At 43.6% G+C, this 24983-nt stretch overlaps 1 protein-coding gene across 1 annotated transcript in view; it reads right to left on the bottom strand.

The window, feature by feature from the left end:
• ADGRG7 (adhesion G protein-coupled receptor G7) overlaps nt 1-24983 on the bottom strand; it is a 29717-nt gene that overhangs the window by 4136 nt on the left and 598 nt on the right. The window contains exons 2-11 of the mRNA XM_045001760.1: nt 24503-24559; nt 23539-23657; nt 23329-23439; nt 16287-16447; nt 10110-10262; nt 6901-7013; nt 4645-4973; nt 3442-3523; nt 2080-2241; nt 349-505 (exon numbers count right to left, since the gene is read on the bottom strand). Of these exons, the coding sequence (XP_044857695.1) occupies nt 349-505; nt 2080-2241; nt 3442-3523; nt 4645-4973; nt 6901-7013; nt 10110-10262; nt 16287-16447; nt 23329-23439; nt 23539-23657; nt 24503-24559 (1444 nt within the window). The remainder of the gene's footprint in view (nt 1-348; nt 506-2079; nt 2242-3441; nt 3524-4644; nt 4974-6900; nt 7014-10109; nt 10263-16286; nt 16448-23328; nt 23440-23538; nt 23658-24502; nt 24560-24983) is intronic.

The following is a 24983-nucleotide window of genomic DNA, read 5'->3' as shown; positions in this document are numbered from 1 at the left end:
ACCCTTGGCTGACATTTCCACAGCTAATGAAGTTTTTCCTAATATTCACTCTCACAATCCCTTTTTGTATGGTCTGGTACAGAGAGAAGCCACTACATATGGACAAGTCTTTTCAGTGATGACCTTACACGTCCTATGGAATAAAATAGCACATTACCTAGTAATACCAGAAGAGTTTTATGAATAATATTTGTCAACTCTCAGCCATTTTTAAACAAAGATTCTGAATTTCTGTATGAAGCAACATGGTATTCCAACAGTTTACTAAGATACTGGATTATGGAGGGAAAGGAGATGCATTTTTTTCAATGTCTTATTCATCAGTATTGAAACAGCTACATACTGTACCTGGGTGGCATTGAAAATGCAGAACAAAATGCTGAAGACAAAATTTGTTTCCTCTTGATTTATTAGCATCATATAGCCCAGGATCCAGGTGATTCCAAGCACTACAGCAACAGATAAAGTGCCAAATATCTTCGTTGTGAATGATTTCTTTTTATTGCTAGAAGAGGGGAAAAAAGTAACATTCCCAAATGTTAAAAAATGTACGGATAAAGCAAAGCATTGTCTTGGTTTATTCAACCATTTTATTTAGTATCCTGCATTTAAGGATTATTCAGTAGCAATCTAGGCTGTGTCCAGAACAGAGAGAATTCAACTGAGCAGATCAAAAGGGATATCTCCCTACACTGCTCTGAAGCACTAATAAGAATAGCAGCAGAACAATTACTGCTGGAGGTACTTTACCTTACTAGATACAGAGAGAGAAAAAGCTGCCAATGCAGCAGAAAGCAGGAAGGAATAATGAAATAACATAAAATAAAAAATAAACTATTATTGTTGAAAACTATTAGAAATGGGACTAAATTAGAAGAATTCTTATTTTGATTCAAATTTCCACAAAGTTCTACCTATTATAGAGATAGGCCCCCCCATGATGTTTGGATTCAGCTCTGAGGATATTTCATTATCAGGGTGTTTTGGGTTCTGATTCATCTCTAAAAATTATAGGGGTAGGGGGAATTAAAACAATGGTGTAAACATTTGTTGAAGGCAACACTTTTCCAGGTTAAATAAAAGTAACAGTTCTCTTTCAAACTGACATAAATGCATATTCTCCTTTAGTAACTGTGAATCTGACTTTCCAATATAACATCATTTGACATGAGAATAACAGTGACATCCAAATTCAGCATTATATATTACAGTCAACATTCTGAAATCTGGCTATGTAAAATCAGACATTTTTAGACTTCCAAATAAGTGGCCTGATTTTTGACTCCTGGGGTGATAAGCACCCATAATTCTCAATGGGCTGTGACAGTGGCTTTGATTCTTTTCCCACTTATACTGATGTAAATCAGGAATTAATCCATTGAGATCAGTGAAGTAACACTCATATAAAACTAGTTTAAAGGATGATCCAAAGCCCACTGAAGTCAATGAAATGGCTCCCTTTGGATCAGGCCCAGTGCACTTTGAGGAGAATTGGGCCCAAAACATGTTAAAGTGCCTAACTTTTGCAACACAAGTTTAGGGTGACCAGACAGCAAGTGTGAAAAATCGGGACAGGGGTGAGGGGTAATAGGAGCCTATATAAGAAAAAGACCCAAAAATTGGAACTGTCCCTATAAAATTGGGACATCTGGTCACCCTACCCAAGTTTGAACATTTCAGCCTCATGAACATCGAAGGAAAAGGGCTGCAAAGGAGGAAAGTCATGCTCAAAATCATCAGTGAACATTTTTTTTAAAAAGGAAAGAACAATTATGAAAGACAGCAGGTAACACTTGAGACCAAGAATCAGATTTTCCAAGGGCAAAGTCTACTGCTGCCAAAAGAGAGACAGGGCCAAAGTCTTCTCTCAGCTTGTACCAGTGTAACACAGAGCAGAATTTGGCCCACTATGTTAAGTCAATGAGATTGTGAGGGCTATTGCACTCTGATATTCTAATTTCTTTGAAAATATATTTTTTTAAATGAAAGAGCCTTCTGTCAAACGTTTGAGTCCATGTCATATGAGAGAAAACATATATTAATATTCTAAATGCTCTGAGTTCTCTTCCACCCCCTCACCTTGTCAGATTTGTGTTCTCCTTCCACATAACTAAGACAGTGATCTTGACAAAGATGATAATGTTAAACAGAAGGATGACTGCCACTACCAAAAGGAATGCCCCTATCATGGGCTTTTTTATGCTCACTTCCCCTTTGTCATCCAGGACTGCAAGCCAGCAACTTAAACATAAAGAGAGACCATTTCAGCAGATTTGGCAGACATATTCAGAATGCATAACCATAACATAATACACCACCTTTCGCCCTGAAAGATCCCAGAGGACTTTATAGACATCACTCACCCACTAGTGAAATGCAGCCATATCTAGAATGGGGCACTGTAGACATTCAGCACTAATAAAACTATTTTTAATTTTTTTTTTCTCTCCAGGAGAAGTGAAGAATATGTTAGCAAACTGAAACTGCACAGGAGAATTTGCGGGAGATAGAATGTAATTATCCAAACTGGAATCTGACCAGGACATGGGAGTTTATTATTAATTATTATTATTATGTCTGTATTAGAATAAAGCCTCAAAACCCTCAATCAAGGATCAGAGAGCCCCGTTGTACTCGGGATTGTACATACATGTAGTATAAAGAAAGCCCCTGCCCCAGAAAGTTTACAATCTATGTTCATGGCAAGATGAAAGGGGCAGCAGCTGAAACAGATAAGTGAGACCAAGGAAGGGAGGATGAGGTTACAATGTAACAGTCGTGTTTTTGTTTAACAATCTCAGATAAGAATATTAATACTCCCTAAATCCTGAGAAAAGCACCATGGGATATTTAATGGTCCAGGTGGAAAGGGTTTTGTTTTTACATCTCACTTGAAAGAATCTACCTGATTACATACTTACGGTCCACTAGAGCCAACTCCAGACCGTGTCCAGCCCAGTATATTTTAATAAGACAGCCTGTTATGGTGTGGCTGCAGTCATAGAGAAAGCAGGTACCAAATAATATAGGGTAATTGTGGACATTAGTGATGTAGGCCAACATTTTAAAATGTACATGCCTAAATTTAAGCACTTAAATCCCTATTTAGGCACCTAAATAAGTGGTCTGAATTTCAAAGGGCCTGAGAGCATGCACCAGTTGCCACTGAAGTCAATGAGGAGTTGTGCATGAGCATTCAAGGCAAATTTTGGCCAGTGCCTTAATCAGCATTTGTGAACAAAGGACCAAAGCATGAAGTCCTTATTTAGGCAAAACTCCAGCTGAGTTTAACAGAAGTTTTGCTTAGGTAAGGACTAAGAGGTTCAGGACTGGATTCATTAATTAGTTACAGTTACTACCATAGTAAATCCAGGGTAGCATTAATGCTACTGCGCATTAAAGATACAATAAAACAAGTGGTGTAATCATTAATTTACTTACAACTCTTCCTGTCGGTAGTTTAATTGCTTGCCCTTTCTATAGGTCGCTCCAAGTGTTATAGCAACCACTACAGCAGGCACTCCTAATAGACATAGAGAGAGAGATCAGTAGTGTATTTGTTTAATTACCCAGGTCTAGATCACCCCCTTCTGCAGAAATACCCAAATAAGGGGGAAACTTACCTGCTAAAACCCTCAAGGCTTGTTAAGGCCCATTTTCTATCTGTCCTGCACTCAGTTAAGGGGCAATAGTGGCCTTGAAGAAAAGGCAGGATTTGGGATTGAGTAGGGAAGTTATCTATGGGAAGCTCAGGGCCAAACCTTACTGAGTTTACCTGTGGAGCATCAGTTCCTGAGCATGCCTTCTAGAAGCTCCCCACATCCTGGCAGCAAAGCAAACTCCTCTGCTGCGCTGCAGCTGGCTCTCTTACAGCAACTGTGCAATCTTAGCCCCTTTTCACAGTCTAGAACTATTTAGTAGATGCCACGAGAAAACTGTATCCCACATCAGCTGCATACTCAGTGAGGCAAAGACAACTAAGATATTCATGCAACTATTAAAATACTGTACTGAATGAAGCTGAGTCCCAGAGACTCCTGTCTTATTCAGTGGGTACCCGCTGCCTCCCTCAGTTCTCCCAGTAGTTCCCCTTAATCTTGCAGCATTGCTGCTTATTGCTATGCTCTGAAGATGTGCTAAATGTTTATTAAGAAGTAGTACATAATAAATAATACAAGCCAATTTTTGCTTTTGGATGGATGAATGGCTCCTATTGAAATCAAGGGGAATCTCACATACTCTTCCAAGGGCAGAATTTGCCTCCAAGTATGGAATGATTTATCAGAAACAATTTTGTTTCAGGTGATAAAATATTCTTGAAGCCCTTAACTATTGCCAAAATTCTTGTTGCATGCAGCAGATGGGAGTTGCTGTGACAATGAACATGCCATGTTTATCCTATAATTCTACTGATCTCCATATTAATGCAGTGACAGCAGACTGAGCTAGTAAACTGCAGGTGAATCAGTAAAAGGACATAAGAAGTAACTGTAGGCTACCTGTTAAACCACATTGCTGACCAAAAAAACTGACTGTATTTCATTTTCTGTCTATTGGGTTAATATGTTTAAAGCTTACACTGAATGCACTACTTACATTTGGAAAAGCCCTCTGCAGGGCTTTTGAAAAGACTCTAATTCTTACCCCATCCAATTATTGACATGAATAAAGTGAAGTGTCCAGGAATGGGCCTCAGGGTTTTAAGGAGCAATAAGTACAAATGTGCAGAATTGACCGCTGTCCACATAAATGTTGCCAACAAGAAATAGTGCAGCAAGACAGCCACAGCCGTACACGAGGCATTTTCAGGAGGATCTACCCGGTCTGAGTCCAGTAAGGTGTTGGTGGTGGAAACAGCAACATTATTCTTGGCATTTGGGTTGTCAATTCCAGAGATGAAGATGATGTTGAAAATCAGCATTGATGTGCAGAGATTCACCAACATCCAGGTAACTGAGAATTTTCGTGTTTTCCTATTGGTTGGTAAGCACCATACATATTTGAGAAAAAAGTAGCAAAGCAAGAAAAGAAATTATGATACATTTCCCCCTTTCCTGCATCTCTTAACATGTTAGAAGTCAGCTGGGGGTGTGCAAAGTTTTTTTAATACAAACCTTGGATTGACTGAGATTTACAAAGCCAAAAAAAGACAATGAACATTTGGCAAAGCGTTCTACATGACTTTTATTTTCACACCTATCTATCAAATTCACCTTGACTTCAGTGAGAACTGTGGGCACTCAACACCTTGCAGGACTGGGCCCTTACTACAATATTTGGGACACATTTCCTTACTTTTCTGCTGCTTTCCAAGCTGGTTAGTTTCAGTGTAAGAGGGAGAAAACAGTGTAACAGAAATATTTCTAAACACTTTTAGAGGTCCAAGGAGCTGGGAACATCAACATATTTTATAAATGCATGTGAAAAATTCTCTCCTTCCTGGCATGGGTATAACTCCATTAACTTTGGTGGAATTACACCTGAACTACACTAGTGTAAGCAAGATCAGAACAACTCCCAGAAACAGACTTTGTCATTAAGCTAAGATAGCTGCCATTATGCGAGTTGGAGTTTGGCTATTGCCTGAGAAAAGATCACATGATATTAACTAATACATTGATGTCTCAGGGGAGTTTTATAGAAGCCGTTGCACATTTAGAGCAAAATACATCATTCCATCATGTATCAAAACACATTGGGTCAAAACCTGAGGTCTTTACTTAGTCTTTAATCAGGCAAAAATTCAAGGGAAGCCAATGAGAGTTTTGCATTGAGTAAGGACTTCAGAATTTGGCCTGTATGGACTGGAGTGTTAAGACTAAAGTTTTGAAAATATTATCTCCTGCATGCAGTAATACCTTAAAACCAGCAGCTTCTAGCATTGTCTCTCAGTCTTTTTAATCCCGTAGAACCATCTTTCCTAATATAAATTTCTATCCTGCATCAGTCTCTGTATCTATCATACTATTGTCTATACAATGAAATGTCATTTGTTACTTTTGATTGTCTTCAAAATAATTAAGTAAAATTAGTCAAAACTACATAGAATCCAAATGGACTCCTACTGACAGAGCCTGCTTCTGTGGATCCCTTTGAAGGATTGGGACCTTAGGGTAAATTTTTGTTAGTCAAAGCGGGTTGGTAGTACTCAGTATCTCATAGGAAGGGCTCAGTACCTCACAGATTGGGCTGTGAGATACTCTTCAGAACTCTGTGGTGCCACTTCTCTTTGAATCTAAAGTATTTTCAAATATAAGTTGTCATAATGACTTTTTGTAATTAATTTTACTGCATTGTTATCCTCATATTTTAAAAAAGGAAACCACAGCAGAGAAAGGTTACGTGATTTGCTGAAGGTCACACAGCAAGAGAGTGACACAGAGAGGACAACCCAAGTCTCATGACTTCCAGTCCGTTGCTCTAACCGCTAGACAATACTGGTCCTTAGTCAGGGGCGGCTCTAGGCATTTTGCCACCCCAAGCACGGCAGGCAGGTTGCCTTTGTCGGCTTGCCTGCGGAGGATCCGCTGGTCCTGCAGCTTCGGCGGACCTCCCTCCTGCGGGAGGTCCACCGAAGCCGCGGGACCAGCGGACCCTCCGCAGGCAAGCCGCCGAAGGCAGCCTGCCTGCCGCCCTCACGGCGACCGGCAAAGCGCCCCCAGTGGCTTGCAGCCCCAGGCATGCGCTTGGCGTGCTGGGGCCTGGAGCCGCACCGTCCTTAGTCTTACAACATATTTAACATATTGTTGATACTGTGCAATAGTAAGGTATTAAGAGTATCCATCTATATTATAAAGTGACTTCACTCACTTTTTTCAGGCCATATTCAGAGTGGCATAATGTTAAATAAGCATAACAATATTTTTGCAGATAATGACTATTTTATGTCTTTTCTCTTACCTGGTGAGAATTTGAAACAGAATGGTAATAACCAGACCAACAATGGAGACTCCAGTACCAATGTTTGAGACAATCTCTAGAGGTTTGGCGTATTTGTAATTGATCTTGAAGCTCTAGAAAATATTTTTTATTGATTATAAATAAGTTATTCAGCTAGTTGGGTGTGCATATTGTGGGGGAAATAATTTTCTCTCTAAAATGTATGTGGACAATTGCACATGGGAATAATAGTGGTTTTTTAATGTTATGGCTACTACTAGCCACTGCCAAAATTTGCAGGTCGCACAAAATTAATCAAAACTGGAGAAGTTTTTCAGGAATTCAGAGGGACCTAACAATGCTAAGTGAATGTATAACGCAATGGCAGATGAAATTCATTGTTAAGAAATGTAATATACCTTGAATTACTTATTTGAGTAATTTGAATTACTAATATACAATTCTGGATTCTAAATTAATTGTGACCTGTAGGGGGGAAAATCTGGGCAATATTATGGACAGCAAATCAAAACCTGTCCTCTGTATGGTTACAGTAAAAGCAGCAAACAAAATGTTAGCATATATAATGTCTGCTTCAGACAGGCCTGCCGACAGCAGTTCCAGACCCCAGGGCAGAACAGTCAATGGGTCCCCATGCATACACAAGCTGCGCCCGTGTGGACACGGTCTGCCTGACATTTGGGTAGTGCTATGCCTGTGCTGACTGGTGCCCAGCAAGCTGCTGGCTGCACTGCTGGGCGTGCTCTTCTGGTACAGCCAGGGCTTCCACATGCCCACCTGGTGGGGTTGCCAACAATCTAATCGCGCAAACCCAAACACCTTTGCCCGCCCCTGTCCTGCCCCTTCCCTGAGACCACACCCCATCCCACCCCTTCTGTGAGGCCCTGCCCCCTGCTCACTCCATCCCCCCTCCTTCCATCGCTCGCTGTCCCCCATCCTCACTCACTTTCACCAAGCTGGGGCAGAGGGTTGGAGTGCAGGAGAGGGTGCGGGATGCAGGCTCTGGGAGGGAGTTTGGGTGTGGGAGGACGTGTGGGGTGTGAGATCTGCGAGGGAGTTTGGGTGAGGGAGAGGGGACGGGCTCTGGGAGGGAGACTGGGTGCAGGAGGGAGTGCAGGGTGTGGGCTCTGGGAGGGAGTTTGGGTGAGGGAGAGGGGACAGGCTCTGGAAAGGAGTTTGGGTGGGGGGGGTGCGGGGTTGGGCTTTGAGAGGGAGTTTGGGTGCGGAGGGGGTGCATGGTGTGGGCTCAAGGCTGGGGCAATGGGTTGGGGTGAAGGAGAGGGTCAGGGGGTCAGTGCTTACTTTGGTGGGCTCCCAAAAGGTACCAGCTCTCCCCTCTGGCAGTGGCTCATAGGCGGGGGGTCAAGAGGGTCTCCGCACACCGCTGCCTGCAGGCACCACCCCTCCAGCAATGGGAGCCATGGAGCTGGTACGGAGCGGGAGCATTGCACAGAGACCCCCTCTCCAGGGGCTGCAGAGACATGCTGGCTGCTTCCGGGAGCAGCCACGGCATGGAGCAGGGTGGGCAGGAAGCCTGCCTTAGCCCCGCTGTGCTGCCGGGGGCCCCTGGGTCCTTTTAAATCACCCAGGCCTCTGGGCAATTGCCCCTTTCCCCCCTGCATCGGCGTGCCTGGGTACAGACAACATTGAAAATATTATAATACCATTATATAATTTAAAGTTACACCCTTAAGGGCAAAACGGTTTTAATTTCTGGTCATCTTATCTCAGAAAGGATATAGTACATAAAGGCAATTGAGTGATGGGTGATGAAAATTATTAGAGGCATGGAAAGACTTGCCTATGAAGAAAAATTAAAAAGATTAGGGGTAAAATCCTGGCCCTGTTGAAAGCTGATCGCAAAACTCCCATTATTGACTTCCATGAGGCCAGGATTTCACCCTGGAACTCTTTTGTTTAGAGAAGATATGACAGAGATATACAGAATAATGAATGACACAGAAAAGCCATTAATTCCTAATTACTCTCTGGTTATTAAAACAAAGGGACATTCATTTTTTTCCCACAAAAAAAAATCAATCTATTGAACTCATTAATACGAGATATAACCGAAGCTAAGAGCTTAGTAGACTTCCCCCAAAGGGTTAGACGTTTATATGGGTAATGAGAAAATTCAGTTATATAAGGTTGGATTTTTATTTTATTTTTTAGAAGGGATATAAACCTTCATGCCTCAGGACATAATCCAGCCTCTAACTAAAAGTGTAAAAACAGCAAAGAGTCCTGTGGCACCTTATAGACTAACAGACATATTAGCTCAGAGGTCGGCAACCTTTCAGAAGTGGTGTGCCGAGTCTTCATTTATTCACTCTAATTTAAGGTTTTGCGTGCCAGTCATACATTTTAACATTTTAGATGGTCTCTTTCTATAAGTCTATAATATATAACTAAACTATTGTTGTATGTAAAGTAAATAAGGTTTCTAAAATGTTTAAGAAGCTTAATTTAAAATTAAATTAAAATGCAGAGTCCCCCAGACCAGTGGCCAGGACCCGGGCAGTGTGAGTGACACTGACAATCAGCTCGTGTGCCGCCTTTGGCACATGTGCCATAGGTTGCCTACCCCGTATTACAGCATGAGCTTTTGTGGGTGAATACCCACATCGGATGCATCCGACGAAGTGGGTATTCACCCACGAAAGCTCATGCTCCAATACGTCTGTTAGTCTATAAGGTGCCACAGGACTCTTTGCTGCTTTTACAGATCCGGACTAACACAGCTACCCCTCTGATACTTAACTAAAAGTGGTTAGGAAGAAATTTCCCTTATGGCAGGTTATTCTTTAATTGTCAACTAAAAATTTTCATGCACCTCCCTTTCATCTGGTATTGGCCACTGTCAGGAACAAGATACCGGACTAGGTGAAACACTAGTCTGATATGTCAATCCCTATGCTCTCTCAAGCATCACTTCTCCCATGATACCTATAAGAAATTGGTCAACTAGCAATGTCTACATAAAGGGGAAATTGGGGACAGCTGATCTTTTAAAAATCTTGATTGTATGGTTTTCTTTCTCCCTCCCCCACTCTTCTGTTGTTCCTCTTAGATTATTAGTTCTTTGGGGTCAGGGACTGCATCATCCTGTATGTTTGGAACAGGCCTTATACTTAGGTTCTGCTATTATAAAGCCACCAACAACAGAGAAGAAAAGACAAATGATTTGCTGTTAAAAAACAATGTCCTACCATTAATACTGCAAAACTAGTAGCGTGATTACACCTGCATCTCAGTTCTGATTTGTTTCCTTCTTTTGTGCAGCCTTTTGTGTCCCAGTCATTTGCATTGTAATCCCAAAAGACACATGCATAATCGTGCAGCAGAATTTCCGATTTATTGAACTGTGGATCGGGAATACAAGAAGAAAAACTGGTAACAAACACTTTGCAAAGATACACCAATGAAACTGTGTTTGGCAAAGACTGCTCTTTCTGAAGGGAGAGCTGACACATATACTGAGACACTTGCAGAGTTTCCAGTCAATTTCGTGGGAGATCTTATGTTGAAGACAATTAGGCCTCATGAACTGACAATACACCTCAACTTTCCATTTGAGGGGTAAGAGGATAGTTCAGTCTCCATTTACATAGGGTGACCAGATGAGAGGAAGGAAATATCGGGACACATGGGGGAGGGAGGGTCCCGCCGGCGGAGAAAAAAAAAAACCGAGTTCTGCCAGCAGAGAAAAACAAAAACAAAAAAAACCCAGTGCTGCCGGCAGAGCAAAATATCAGGACAAATTGCGTCACGACCAAATATTGGTCAGGACGTGGGACAAACACCTAAATATCAGGATTTTAATCGGGACTTCTGGTCACCCTACATTTATATCATTGTTGAGACTGCCAACAAGCTGCCAATTTGCTGAAATTGTTTTGGTAATTATGATAGAAACACATGTCCAGTGGGAATTGGACAGAGGCCAGCTTGTTTCACATATGCCAAACAGCAATCATCAGATAATAGTAACACTCAAATGCTGCCAAAGTGAATTGAGTTTGCACTATAACCAAGAGGTAGAAACTTCTGCATTCCACTGGCAATCCTACTCCTCTCCTTCAAATATGACTGTTTAATACTTTTAATTAATAAAGCATGCAATTTTACATTTTCATAACATCTGTAGAAATTTGCAATTAAAACAGCCCTTTGCATTATTTGTGTATGATAGATGGACTTCAAATATATACAGAGGACTTTGAAATGCTCACATGGAAGAAAGTATCATGCAGCTGTATTGTAAAAAACAAACGGAAACTAAAGATAGGGTTTAATTCACTGTAATCAGTATGAGTGATACTTATTTTCCAATCCACCCAGTTTTATGATCATTCATAGTGAATCTTGATCCATCACATTAATGGGTTTGATCCTCCAAATCCCAGCCACATGATAAGAAAGCCTTGTAGGAAGAGGCCAAATGTTACCTTCCAGAAAAGAATGCATATGATGTTGGCAGACGAGGTGCCAGCTCACGCCAACATCCCGGGCCTTACTGAATGCTTAAAATGCATAGCTGGATGCCAGGCCAATTCACTTGTGTTTAAGTGTAAATCAAAGTGATTGTTAAATCTATAAGAATGCATTTGGTGTTTAAACTTCATGAAAACTAATGGGATGCTGCATGCATTTTTTCATTGTTTTGTATTCTATTATAATGTAATACCAAACATTTACATTGAAGAAGCCTTGTGTAATGCAAATAAAGAACTTTAACTGGAAAGCACTAATTCCTGTGTATTTGTAGGCAAGTGGTCATTGTGTATGATGATCAGAGATCAAAGATTCTAAATGCATTCCTCTCTCTCAGCCAGTCAAAGAAAGAGCCCATGTGGGTAGGGACCATGTCAGCTTGTTTTCTGTGAGAAGACATAAGTATGGACAGAAAGAAGAATTCTTCATCTCTGGACTATTTGGATTCTAACAGGGCAGAATAACTGAATGAGAAGACAGAGATCCCCAGAGTTACTCTGGATAGCCCTGAGATACTTTTGGGAAACTGGCAGATTACTACATCTCTGCTAGTATTTGGAAGTATAGACCAGGGGTCTCAAACTCAAATGACCACGAGGGCCACATGAGGACTAGTACATTGGCTTGAGGGCCGCATTACTGACACTTCCCCACCGCTGCCCTCGGCCCCACCCCCACTCCACCCCTTCCATGAGGTCCTGCCCCTGCCCCACCTCTTCTCACCCCTTCCCTGCTCCCATTCCAACCCCTTCCCCGAAATCCACACCCCAACTCCCCCCCTCCCTGCCCCCAGGGGGGGCAGGAGGGGTGAGGGGTGTGCCAGGGGGTCAGGGCAGGGGGTCAGGGTGCAGAGTACGGCAGGGGGTTGGGGTGCAGCCAGGGCCGGCTCCAGACCCCAGCGCGCCAAGCGCGTGCTTGGGGCGGCATTTTGCCGGGAGGGCAGCAGGCGGCTCCGGTGGACCTCCCGCAGGCATGCCTGCGGATGCTCCACTGGAGCCGTGGGACCAGTGGACCCTCCGCAGGCACGTCTGCAGGAGGTCCACCGGAGCCGCGGGACCGGCGACCGCCAGCGCGCCCCCCGCGGCGCGCCGCCATGCTTGGGGCGGCAAAATTCCTAGAGCCACCCCTGGGTGCAGCAGGGGGCTCAGGGCAATGGGTTGAGGTGCAGGAGCGGTGTGGCAGGGGGTGAGGGTGCCAGGTGCGGCAAGGGGTTCATGGCAGGGGGTTCAACTGCAGAAGGGGGTCAGGGGTCAGGGTCTGGCCTGGCATGCACCGAGGGCAGGGCAGGCTTCCTGCCTGCCTGCCCATCCTGCCCCCACACCGCTCCGCTCGGGGAAGCAGCTGGAACGTGGGGGAGCAGGGGCACAGGGGTGTGTGTTGCTGTTGCTTGAGGCACCACCCCCAGCATCTCCCATTGGCCGGGAATGGGGAACCACGGCCAATGGGAGCTGCTGGGGGCGGTGCCTGAAGCAACATCAACACCCCCCCCTGTGCTTCTCTTCCCCCACGTTCTTTCCACTTCCCGGAGCAGCACAGGGGCAGGGCAGGCAGGAAGGCAGGGAGCCTGCCCTGCCCCCGGTGCACGCCGGGCCACAGCCGCTCTAGGTAAATGCTAGGGGAAGGTCGGGGGGAGCTCGTGGGCCGCAGAAAATAACTTCGTGCCGCATGTTTGAGACCCCTGGTATAGACTGTGACTCACCTGTACATATATTTTACCTGCTTTAATGTCTCAATAACTCTTATTTGTTTTTCCTAGCTAATAAGACTTTAGTTAGTTTACTATAGAATTGGCTACCAGTCTTGTCTTTGGTATGAGATCTGAGATGCAAATCGACCTGGGTGAGAGACTGGTCTCTGGGGACTGAGTGGAACCTGGTATTTTGTGATTTTCGGTGTAAGTGACCATTTATCACATAGTCCACCTTGCCTGGGTGACAAGATAGACTGGAGTGTCTATAGGGACTTTTTGTGACTCCACTAGAAGACTAGTGTAGTACTTTGGGAGTTCACATTTGGTACTGGGTTGGTGAAGTCTAATTACAGAACACACCACCAATTTGGGGTGTCTGCCCTGAGGTAGACACTCATTGTCCTGAGCCACTCCAGACAGTGTGCCAATGCAATCTAAAAATTCAGAAATCATGATCAAATAGGAAATTCACACAGACTACTGCATGCAAAAGGTAATAAACATATGGAACAAGTTTGGGGAGAAGACAATTGAGGCAAAACATGCAGGTATTTCAAGAGGCACCTGGAGTTATCTCTGAAGAAGGCAGAGTTTAAGGGATATGGTAAAAAAAAGCAAGTAGAATTCAGGTAACACCCAAAAGTGAATAGGCATGTTGGGCTGCATTTGGTATGTTATCCTTTTCCTGTTCCCAGAATTTATTATATTCTTATTATATTATATTTCCTGTAGGGAAATGACTTTTTTTGTCCCTCTCAAATTTCTGATTTAGGCTCTGGTCTATACCTAAGAAGTTTTACCAGCCGAACTATGTCAGTTAGGGATGTGATTTTTTTGCTAACATAGTGATGCCAGTAAAAGCTGAGTGTAGATGCAGTTATGCTAGTATACAGAGCTTATCAATGTGCCCCTGATCAACTACCTGAGAAACATATCTAAGAGGACCTAGACCTCTCTCTATCTGTTGAATAAGTCACAAAAACCATTAAACAACTGAACTCTGGCAAGGCATCCGAAAAGGACGGAATCCCAACAGAACTGTACAAAGCAGCAGACCCAAAGGCTATCGAGGTGCTCCAGAACATCTTAAGCATTATCTAGAAGGAAGAAGAAATGCCACAAGACTTCAAGGATACTACCATTGTATCACTGTTCAAAAACAAAGGCAGCAAAGCTGACTGTGGAAACTACAAAGGCATTACTCTCTTCTGTACAGCAAGGCAAATAGTTGCTCACATTCTACTGAAGAGACTCTTTGCAAATATATCTCAGGAGAATTTGCCATACATGCAGTGTGGCTTTAGACCAGGTCATAGCTCTATGGACTTATTTTTGTTGTAAGGCAGGCCCAGGAAAAATGTTCTGAGCAGAACATGGACCTGCATGCAGTCTTCATCGACTTGACCAAAGCCTTTGATATCGTCAACAGCGAGGGTCTTATGAGCTTTTCTGCATAAACTGGGCTGCCCAAGAAGGACCAGTTCCATGATTACATGATAGGGAAAGTGCTCTCCAACAATGACTCTTCTGATATTCAAAATCTCGAATGGAGTAAAGCAAGGCTGCGTTCACCTTGTACTTTACTTGCATCCTCCACCATGCCACAAGGGGCTTGGTTCAGGGGATATACATCCACTACCGACTCAATGGCTCCCTCTTTGATCTTCGAAGATTAAACACTAAGACAAAGACATCGGAGAGACTTCTCATTGAAGCACTCTTTGCAGATAACTGCCCTGATGGGCCACAGACATAATGACCTTCAGGTAATCGCTGACAGATTTTCTGAAGCATCCCAGCTCTTTGGCCTCACCATTAGTCTCGATAAGACAGAGGTTTTGTTCCAACGCACCTCATTCCAATGCCCCAGTGCCAGCCATCTCCATCCAAGGCACAAAGTTGAAAAATGTGGATCAGTTCAAGTATCTGTGCAGTACCATCTTCAGTGATGGTTCCCTTGACAAGGAAATTATCTTTAGAATAGTAAAGCTAGCCAAGCCCTTGGCGAACTTTGAACAAGAGTCCTCAATCAACACAACATCCATCTCTACCAAACCGAAGCTCTATAGTGTAGTGGTCCTAACATCTCTCCTGTACAGTTCTGAGACATGGACTCTCTATAGACGGCATATTAAACAGCTCGAGCAATTTTACATTCGCTTCCTCCACTCAATAATGAGCATTTGCTGGCATGACAGAGTGACCATCATTAAGGTCCTTGGGAGAGCAAACATAACCAGCAACAAGGAAAAGTTGTTGAGAGTGCAACTTAGGTGGACTGGACATCTCATCAGACTGGAAGACCACCCTCTCCCAAAACAGATCTTGTATGAGGAGCTGAGGCCAGGCAAAAGAAAGAAGGGTCATCTGTACAAGTGCTTCAAAGACAGCCTGAAGAGCAGTCTCCAGTGGGCTGGCATTAGCCCCAAAGAACTTGAGCAAATGACTCAGAACAGGACTCACTGGCGGTCTCTGACAAGATCAGCATGCAACAATTTCAAGCGGGATTGACACAATCATCTCCAGGCTGCAGGTGAAAGATGCCATAGAGCTGCATCATCAAACATCATGGGTACAGCCTTCCCATACCCTCAGTGCGGCTGATTCTCTGCATCAGGGTTCGGACTTCAGAGTCATATGCATAGCCAGAGATGAGATTTGTAATATCATCATCATTGTTACCGATGGACTACCAACACCACCAGTGTAAGGCATTTTATACAAGTATAGTTTATTTCACTTTACCTAATTGGAAAAGGCTATGCCAGTATAAGCACTTTGATACCAATATACATTACTCAGCTTTGCCGTTTTAACTATACCAGCATAGTTAAAGCAGCTGAACTTTTAAGTGTAGACAAGTCGTCTTCTGTCTGGGCGGCCTCCCTCCCACGCCAATAACTGAACAATGATAGAATTATGTTGTCCTTTTGAAGACAAAAAAAGAATAAAGGTAAACAAAGCCCTAGAGCCTTTTAAAAACTGTAAAACCTTCTATGAATACAGCTACAACATTGAGGGGATAGAGACCATCATTTACTATGTTTGCATAGTGCCTACCACAAGGGGGCCCAATTTGGTTGTGGCCAGTAGGTGCTATGGCAATTTAAATGGTAATTAATTGATGCTGCAACAGCAACATTTTCTATGTAACATTCTCTAGAACACCCTTTCTCTCAATTCTACTTATAAGAGGACTCACCTTTGGGTTGAAGACTATTTGAACATCATTGACTGTTGCATTAGCAACATGGCCAGAGATAATTTGTTTAGTATGATTAAAATGAGTCTTGTAACTTTCTGATTGGAAAAATTTGTCATTTTGATACAAGACAAAGCCAATACTTTCATTTCCAGATGGACCTACATTGGGCAAAGAGAAAAGGAGAAAAGAGATGTAGGTCATAGATACTAATGGAACAGATTATTATAGGAGGAGCTGATAGCAACTCCTATATTTAGCTTGACTAACACTTCCATTGTAAAAGATCCTTTGAGATGCTCTTAAACCTCCATTATACACAGCATGCCTTAATATTTGTCAGGGAAACCCTTTGAGCTAAGGAAGTAACTTTTCCTCTGTCCCAGGAGATTCTAGTCAGCTTTTGCTGAGACATTAATTGTTAAAAAAAATCACTGTTTCCTTTCTCAAAGTTGCATGCCCTAGAGCAATTTTGGCAGTCTGCAAGAAATAACTACATGCATGAACATTCCCAATTGCCAGGTTCACAACGATGACAAAGACACAGCAATAGAATCAGACACAGTGCTGGGAATACGTGAAAGCTGCCAGAGCAGCTACAAGGATGGGGCAGAAGAGATCCTGGCCTCTTTCCCTCAGACCAAGCACATGGCCTCAGTGGGTCATGCACTACATGGGACAGGAACTGGGACAGATGGCTCTGCCCCCACCATGCACCTTCTCTGCACAGCATCTGGCCCCAGCAGCTTATTCCCATCTTCTGGAGATACCTCATGGAGCAGGTGCTCACCCAAGAGCTAAGAAAGGCTGAGCTCCATCCCTCTGCTCCCAATACAGCACATTCACCCAGTGGTCCATCCTGCCCCTCTGGGATAACAGCCTTCTCTTTCTGCCAGCTAATATAGTTAAACCTGTACCTCAAGAACTCCTGTTGCAGTCTATGCTGCAGTGCAGAAGGCTCAGGGTGGGGGTTTTTACAGTTGCACATAGCAGAATTTTGTATTTACCTTTTCAATTTAAGAAAACCTAGGTAATTACATACAAAAGACTACTTCAAAAAGGCTTTTTATAATGTATTAACTTAAACAACAAATTAAAGTCATAATATTGACAAAAATAGAGAAAAATATTGCAAACAAAGAGGAAAATGCTAATATATCAGTCTGCAGACTGCATCTCCTTTAGGATGTGGAAGGTGGAGCAGAACTGTCTCTCTTAGGGTGAATGAGACTGTGAAAATAATAATAAGAGCTACAAAGTAATTAGATCACATTGGTTTAGAGTCTTCCAGTTTATTTAATTATTCGTACAGCACCTTTTACTACTATCAAATCAACGAATAAGCAAATAAGCAGATATGACATTACAGAAGTTAAGAGACAGATAGACATCAGTGAAAATAACTTCTAAGAATGGAATTATTTTTAAAAAACTGTATACTTGTAATGAAGATGAGGAAAGACAGTAGCTATCTTAACCAGTTCTCCAGAGTTTATTGTTTTCTTCCACCACAAACAGAGCAGAAGTTGTATTTTTTTAAGCCTAGATGATTTTATTCAGATAAAGGAAAACAACATGGAAAGAGAGAACAAATATAAAGTCTGCATGTGAAGGAGAACGCAGTAGCTCAATCTGTAACATTCTGCAACTGAAATTACATTAAGAACGGTTAAAAGAATGTTATTATTTAAGTTACAAAGTCAAGCACTTGAAAATTAGGAAATGACAGATCTATGTTTGATAAAGACAACTTTAATATTGTCCTTTTGCGCATCCTTCCTGTTCACTGAATGAGGCAGGCATCCTGTGGAAAAAAATGATTTGTAATTATGAAATTAATCATGAACTAATCAAATTGTAATCATGAAATTAAAGTCCATCCCATAATAAACATGCATAGAATTAAAAATTAAGGTTACACAGGAAATTGTCTATCTGGCATTCCTAACTTTTGAGTGCTTGACTTTGAAACAAAACACCATGCTTTTATGTGCGACTGTGACAATCCCCCTATCATGCATCATTTGAAACTTGACTATCTTGTACCACAGCACAGACTTCTACACTACTGGAGCTACCAGGCTAAAACAGCCTTCTATTGCTATTACCTACATAATCCCCAAGGGAGGGAATGGGCTGTCCTAGGCTCTTTCCATACCACAGTTACAGCTGCTCCAGCACTGCCCAGGTGTTCCCACGCACTGCGTGTGTGCGCTAATGCTGATGCTTTGGTAGCAGCAGAGGCCTAGCACTTTAGAATGTTTACATCATCATTATTTTGGCAAGTTGTCATAATTTCCCTGAGGAACATAAGGGAAGTGTCAGTTTTCAAACATGTGTACCTCAGCAAAACCTGCACAGATTTTCACAGGAATAAGAAAAGAGATTTCTCTCTAGCTCAGTGTTTCTCAAATTGGGGTCGCCGCTTGTATAGGGAAAGCCCCTGGTGGGCTGGGCCGGTTTGTTTACCTGCCCCATCCACAGGTCCAGCCGATCACGGCTCCCACTGGCCGCAGTTCGCTGCTCCAGGCCAATGGGAGGTGCTGGAAGCAGTGTGGGCCAAGGGACTTAGTGGCTGCCGCTTCCCACAGCCCCCATTGGCCATGATCAGCCGGACTTGCGGATGGGGCAGGTAAACAAACCAGCCCGGCCCGCCAGGGGCTTTCCCCACACAAGCAGCGACCCCAGTTTGAGAAACACTACCCTAGCTCCAGGCATTTCCCATTGCCATATTTCAGAAGCCTGCTGCAAACAATTGAGGTGTTAGAACTTGTTTTTAAAAAAAAAGGTCTTAAGGAATTTTATAAAGGAAAATGTTAGGCAACTTAAATATAGGAGTCACTCCCAGTTTAATGAAACATGAAGTGGCCACTGTCCCTGCAGGAGACCAGCAGACTACTCAATATTTAAAGATGCAGTACACCAAAAACAAAACAGCCTCTTTGATTTCCATTTATAAACTAAATTTAACAAGTTTTCTTATAATTTAATAAAGAATCAGACTAGTGACAAACTGAAGTTAGAGATTCCCTCATGTCAGAAATTAATTACTTATCTGTAGCAGAAAATAATTACCGATACTTATCTGTATCTACCAATCACCTACTGCATATTTGCAAAACTTCTCAAATAGTTCTTGAACCATTTTGGATGTTTTAAAGGTAATTATTTTTATTTATTTATTTGAGAGGGGTGGTGGTATATAAATACCCTGAAGGGGATGAAGACTGTTGTATTAATCATACTGCATTAAACATCAATTGCACAATTTGGCCTAATATGCCAAATATATTATATATAAAGAGTTGTTCAGAAAATGGTATTTTTTCTACTTAGCCAATTGCGTGTTCCTCTTTTTCTGGTGCCCAAGCTGAGATTCTGGGATCTGATTTGCAGTAGTGCTGAGGACTCACAGCTGCAAATTATAGTCAATCAGCACTGTACTTTGAACACACGAATTGCTGCATTATACCATTTACTCTGAAAAATCAGGTCCTGTGCACCAAAAATTGGGCACCAAAAATGAGTGGAAATTTTGACTGTAATCTCTCTGTGCCTCAATTCTCCATCTATAAAATGGGGAAAGAATAACCCTTTACCTCACAGGCATATTGTGAAAGTAAATTAGTATTTCTCAAGCACGCAGATTCCACAGTGACTAGTATCATAAAAAAGCCCATGAGGAAATTACTGCTCAGAGAAGGGTTTGCATAATAGTGTGTAGTAAATAGGGCATCAGGCCACACACTGAATAATGAGGAAAAAAACAAAATATTGAATAGCTGCTCATTCAGTGAGCACGATCCACCCTATCTACTGAATGAGGCAGGGGTTCTGTGAAAAAAATAGTATGATATACTACAATCATAGACTGTATCATAATGCATACACACAAGAAGACCAAATTAAGGTTGCATAGGTGACCTCTGAATGCTCAACTTTGCAACATTAATGCTCATTTAACCAGGGCCAGCTCTAGGTTTTTTGTCGCCCCAAGAAAAAAAAAATTTTGGCTGCCCCCCGTCCCAGCCCTGCGCTCCCCCCTGCACCCTCCTGCTGCCCCAGCCCTGGGCTCTCCCCCCACCCCACCCATACCCCCTGCCGCCCCAGCGCTGGGCTTCCCCCTTTCCCCCGCACCAGTGCCCTCCCCCAACCCTGCTGCCGCCCCAGCCCTGGGCTCCTCCCTTCCCCCCCACCAATGCTCCCCACACACACCTCCTGCCGCCCCAGCCTTGGGCTCTCCCCGACCCCCCACCTGCACCCTCCTTTCGCCGCAGCCCTGGATCACTGGTAACTCGCTCCCAGGGTGGGTCATTCAGCAGGAATTTTGGATGTGCACAAAACACAGACAGGATTGGTTCCCATATGGTTACAGAGCTGCAGTAAAGTGGAACAGTTTTCAGCTTGTGTGATTGGAGGATATCTGGATGCATATTATAAGACTGTCCTCTGTAAATGAGGAAAAGTTGAGGTGCCTTTATTATTCTTTTGTTCCACTCTTTCTTTCTATGGGGAATTTGCCAATGTAATATCACTGTCTTCCTTTTAAACAAACAAACAAACAAACAAACAAAAAGGCAATAGCTGTTGAAAATAGCAATTCCAGTCCTAATAACCACTGGGAAGCATTTCTTGCTCAATTTTATCCTACTTTTTCTACAGCAAGTTACAGTGGATCAGTATATTTGATTTGGGATAAATGAAGTAACAGCTGCCCAAACTGAGCTTGAGCACTCCTGAATTTTGAGGTGTTCAAATCTTGAAGGCACTGGGTGTGTGTGTGGGGGGGGTGCTATGGGCTCTGCGGGAGAGCACAGCAGCATGTATGCAGCAGCGTGTCTGGAGCTGCACAGAGCCAGACACGCTGGTCTGAGTGGCACGGTAAGGGGGCTGGGGGGTTGGAGAAGGGGTAGGGAGTTCGGGGGGGGCAGTCAAGGGACAGGGAGCAGGGGGGGTTGGATGGGGCGGAGGTTCGGGGGGGCAGTCAGGGGCAGGGAGAAGGGGGGTTGGAGAAGGGGTAGGGGATTCCGGGGGGGGCAGTCAGGGGACAGGCAGTGGTTGGATAGGCATGGGAGTCCCAGGGGTTTGTCAGGGGACAGGTAGGGGGTGGGGTCCTGGGGGGAATTTGGGGGGGTCTCAGGAGGGGGCAGTTGGGGACAAGGAGAAGGGAGGCTTAGATAGGGGGGTGGGGTCCCGGGGGGCAGTTAGGGGCAGGGGTCCTGGGAGGGGGTGATCAGGGGACAGGGAGCGGGGGAGGGGCTGGATGGGTTGGGGTTTCTGGGGGGGCAGTCGGAGGGAGTGGATGGTGGCAGGGGGGGCTTCCCTTCCCCTGGAGTGTCCTGTTTTTTGAATGTTAAAATATGGTCTCCCTGCCATTCACAGCACTCACAGCGCGCTGCCGCATGAGGTCCCCCCTCCTTCCTTTCCAGTTGGTAGTGGCCAAGGGAATGCTGGGAAATGTAGTTCTTTCCCTGCTCCAGGGCTGGCTCTATAGGCAGGGAGCTAACCAAGGAACTACAGCTCCCAGAGCCCCCTGTTGGTTCTCTGCTCCCATGCCACCCCTGCAAATGGGCTGCCCCAAGCAGGTGCTTGCTTTGCTGGTGCCTAGAGCCGCCCCTGCATTCAACATAGTGTTTGGGTGTAATTTTATATTTATTGTCTGTTTGTTTGCACCACTACCCTATACAGTAACGCGTCACTTAAAGTCGTCCGGCTTAACGTTGTTTCGTTGTTACGTTGCTGATCAATTAGGGAACATGCTCATTTAAAGTTGTGCGGTGCTCCACTCTTACATTGTTTGGCTGCCTGCTTTCTCCACAGCTGGCAGCCTCCCTACGCGCCCCCCACCCCCACCCCAGTGCCTCCCACCCGCTGGCAGACTCCGCAGATCAGCACCTTCCCCCTCCTCCCCCCACCTCCTGCCCAGGGCAATCAGCTGGCTTGCGGCATTTTGGAGGCAGGAGGGAGGGGGAGGAGCGAGGACTCTGCGCACAGGCTCCCCGCTCCCTCCCCTGCCTCCTGAACATGGCAAGCTAGCTGGCTTGCTGTGTTTAGAAGGGAGGAAGGGGTAAGAGCCAGGATGCAGCAGTAAAGGAAGAGGAGGTGCGGGGGAGAAGTGGGTCAAGGGTGGGGGCTTGGGGGAAGGAGTGGAGTGGGTGGGCTAAGGGTTGAGCCTCCGGCCCCTGGTGCTTGCAGAGTAGGGGAAGCTGCCCTGGAACCTAACCCCCTCTATTTACATTAATTCTTATGGGGAGATTGGATTCGCTTAACATCGTTTCACTTAAAGTTGCATTTTTCAGGAACATAACTACAATGTTAAGTGAGAAGTTACTGTACTACACAGGGCCGGCTCCAGGCACCAGCCCAGCAAGCAGCTGCTTGGGGCGGCCAATGGTGAGGGGCGGCACGTCCAGGTCTTCAGCGGCACTTTGGCGGCGGGTCCCTCACTCCCTCTTGGAGTGAAGGACTAGCTGCCGAATTGCCACCGAAGACTGAAGCAGCGGCGGAAGAGCTGCAGATCGCGATCGTGGCTTTTTTTTTCTTTTTCCCCTTTTTGCTGCTTGGGGTGGCAAAAACCATGGTGCTGGCCCTGGTACTACAGGAATGATTCAGAGCTGCTCTGTTGTGTGTAGGTTGGCATACAAAGAGGAAATATACCTAGATCCTTTGATAGCCAAAGGGAATTTTCTTTTTAAGCTTACATGGTAGTAGTCTATAGTTTTGGAGCAGAAATTTTTAATCCAACCTCTAATGGAGATGTGTGATTTAGTGGTTCACTTTGGATTCTGTAGCTATGTAACTATACATTCATTACAGTTATAACATAAAAACAACTCAGACCATGTTACAGGTAAGTCAACAGTGATTCACAAATAAGGTCACACCATTAGCTTTGTCATGTACACTTCTTGTTCTATGTTATGTGCCCTAATATACGTACATAAAAATGACATCTTTTCATAGATTTTAGGAGGAGTATGAGAACACCTTTGTGCAGAATTAGCCCAGCACTAGATTTTGGGGAAGAGAAGAGTGTACTTACTGTCGTTCTTTGTAATGTTGATCAGTATTTGAACTTCTGAATTGCTGGCATCTTTAATGTCAGGGACTTTTTCAGATACATTAATATTTTCAGACAGTAAACTTCCTGATACTGTGTAGGCAAAAGTCACCAAAGAATTTGTATAAGTTGTTAGAATTTGTAAAAGTTTGATCATTGTCCTTATAATTCCTACAAAGCAAATAAGCTTACCTGTCTTTGCAGAGAACCAAGCTTTAGTTGAATTTGTCTTGAATGAAATGTGCTGAACTGCAATATTGGGCTGAACAGCAGAGCCATTCAAAGAGAAATTTTCCAGTGTCCGTGTGAGGCTGCATTGAAGTAAGGAATGGTGTAAATGTCTTTACCAATGTAAAATATATCAAAATATAGAGCCCTCCCTCAGTAACTTCAAATTTGTTCCATAGAGTGTAGGACAGGGTAGAATTTGGCCAAAAATCTCTTATTCTAATGGGTCAAAGCCCATTACCGTTGAAGTCAATGGGAGATTTGCCTTTGACTTCAGTGGAACTAGGATTTGGCCTTTTATGCATCGAGGGGGAAAATCTAGAATATTGTTACAATTTAATAGTTAGTTAGATAACTGGGATATTTTTTTCTAAGTGTGTTAATATTTTGAGAAACCTGCTCCTTTAAGGAGACAACTTACTAGCATGCTAGTAACTCTCCTTTTCCATTCTCTGGATATCCTACTAGTAATAATAATACTTCACACTTCTATAATTCCTTTCATACAAGAACCTCTAAGTGTTTATTAATATTCATTAAGCTTCACATCACCCCAGGAGGTAGGGTAAGAACTCCTATTCCCATTGTACAGACAGGGAAAGCGAGGCACTAGTTAATTGACTGACCCAAGATGACACAGCAAATCAGTGGCAAAGCTGGGAACTGAAGGCAGGAAACCTGATTTGTCATGTCCAACTCTAGACCTCACTGTCTCCAGATTAGGAAAACTGGGCCAACTTCATTCATCCCTGGGGTACCTTCTGAATCGGTGGAGTTACCCTGGAGATTAATTTGTCCCACTGTGTTCCATTTTTAATCTTAAATGGGCAGACACGTTTAGTTTTACCAAATTTAATAGAAACAGAAATTGTAATTACTTTGCTGTAGTATTAGTAAGGTTCTCATCTGCAAAGTTGAATTCACTCACTCTGGCATCCAAAAGTTGGCTAACTGTAGCCACTGCAGCCATTGTAGCAGTAGCTTCCTGACAAACAGAAAAGAGGGAAATATTCAGTAGGAATGGTATACAAACTCACTTCTTTTAATATGCTGTATTGTGATAGAATATTTTGTTAACACTTGCCTTAATCAAAAGGAAATAGAATAAGTAACCCTCTTCTCCTGAGCCTATCTGCCTTGCCTTCCATCCCTTCCCTTTTCTTTCCATTTAGCTGATCCCCTCCTAAATAAATTCCCTCAAAACAAACAAACATACAAACTCCTAATGTGGAACTAACATAACATTCAGTGACATTTTGCTTATGTGTTATACCCCTTCCCCCACCTTGTGTGTCATGTCTATCCTGTCTATTTAGATTGTAATCTTTTCAGGACAGGGACCATTTACTACTCTGGCTTGTGCAGCGCCTAGCACAATGGGGCCCCACTCGTGGTTGGCTCTTAAGGAC

This window comes from Mauremys mutica, chromosome 1 (assembly GCF_020497125.1).
Source record: "Mauremys mutica isolate MM-2020 ecotype Southern chromosome 1, ASM2049712v1, whole genome shotgun sequence".
Taxonomy (NCBI): Eukaryota; Metazoa; Chordata; order Testudines; family Geoemydidae; genus Mauremys; species Mauremys mutica.
The sequence above is the reverse complement of the archived record's forward strand: the minus strand, read 5'-3'. Positions and strand labels throughout refer to the sequence as shown.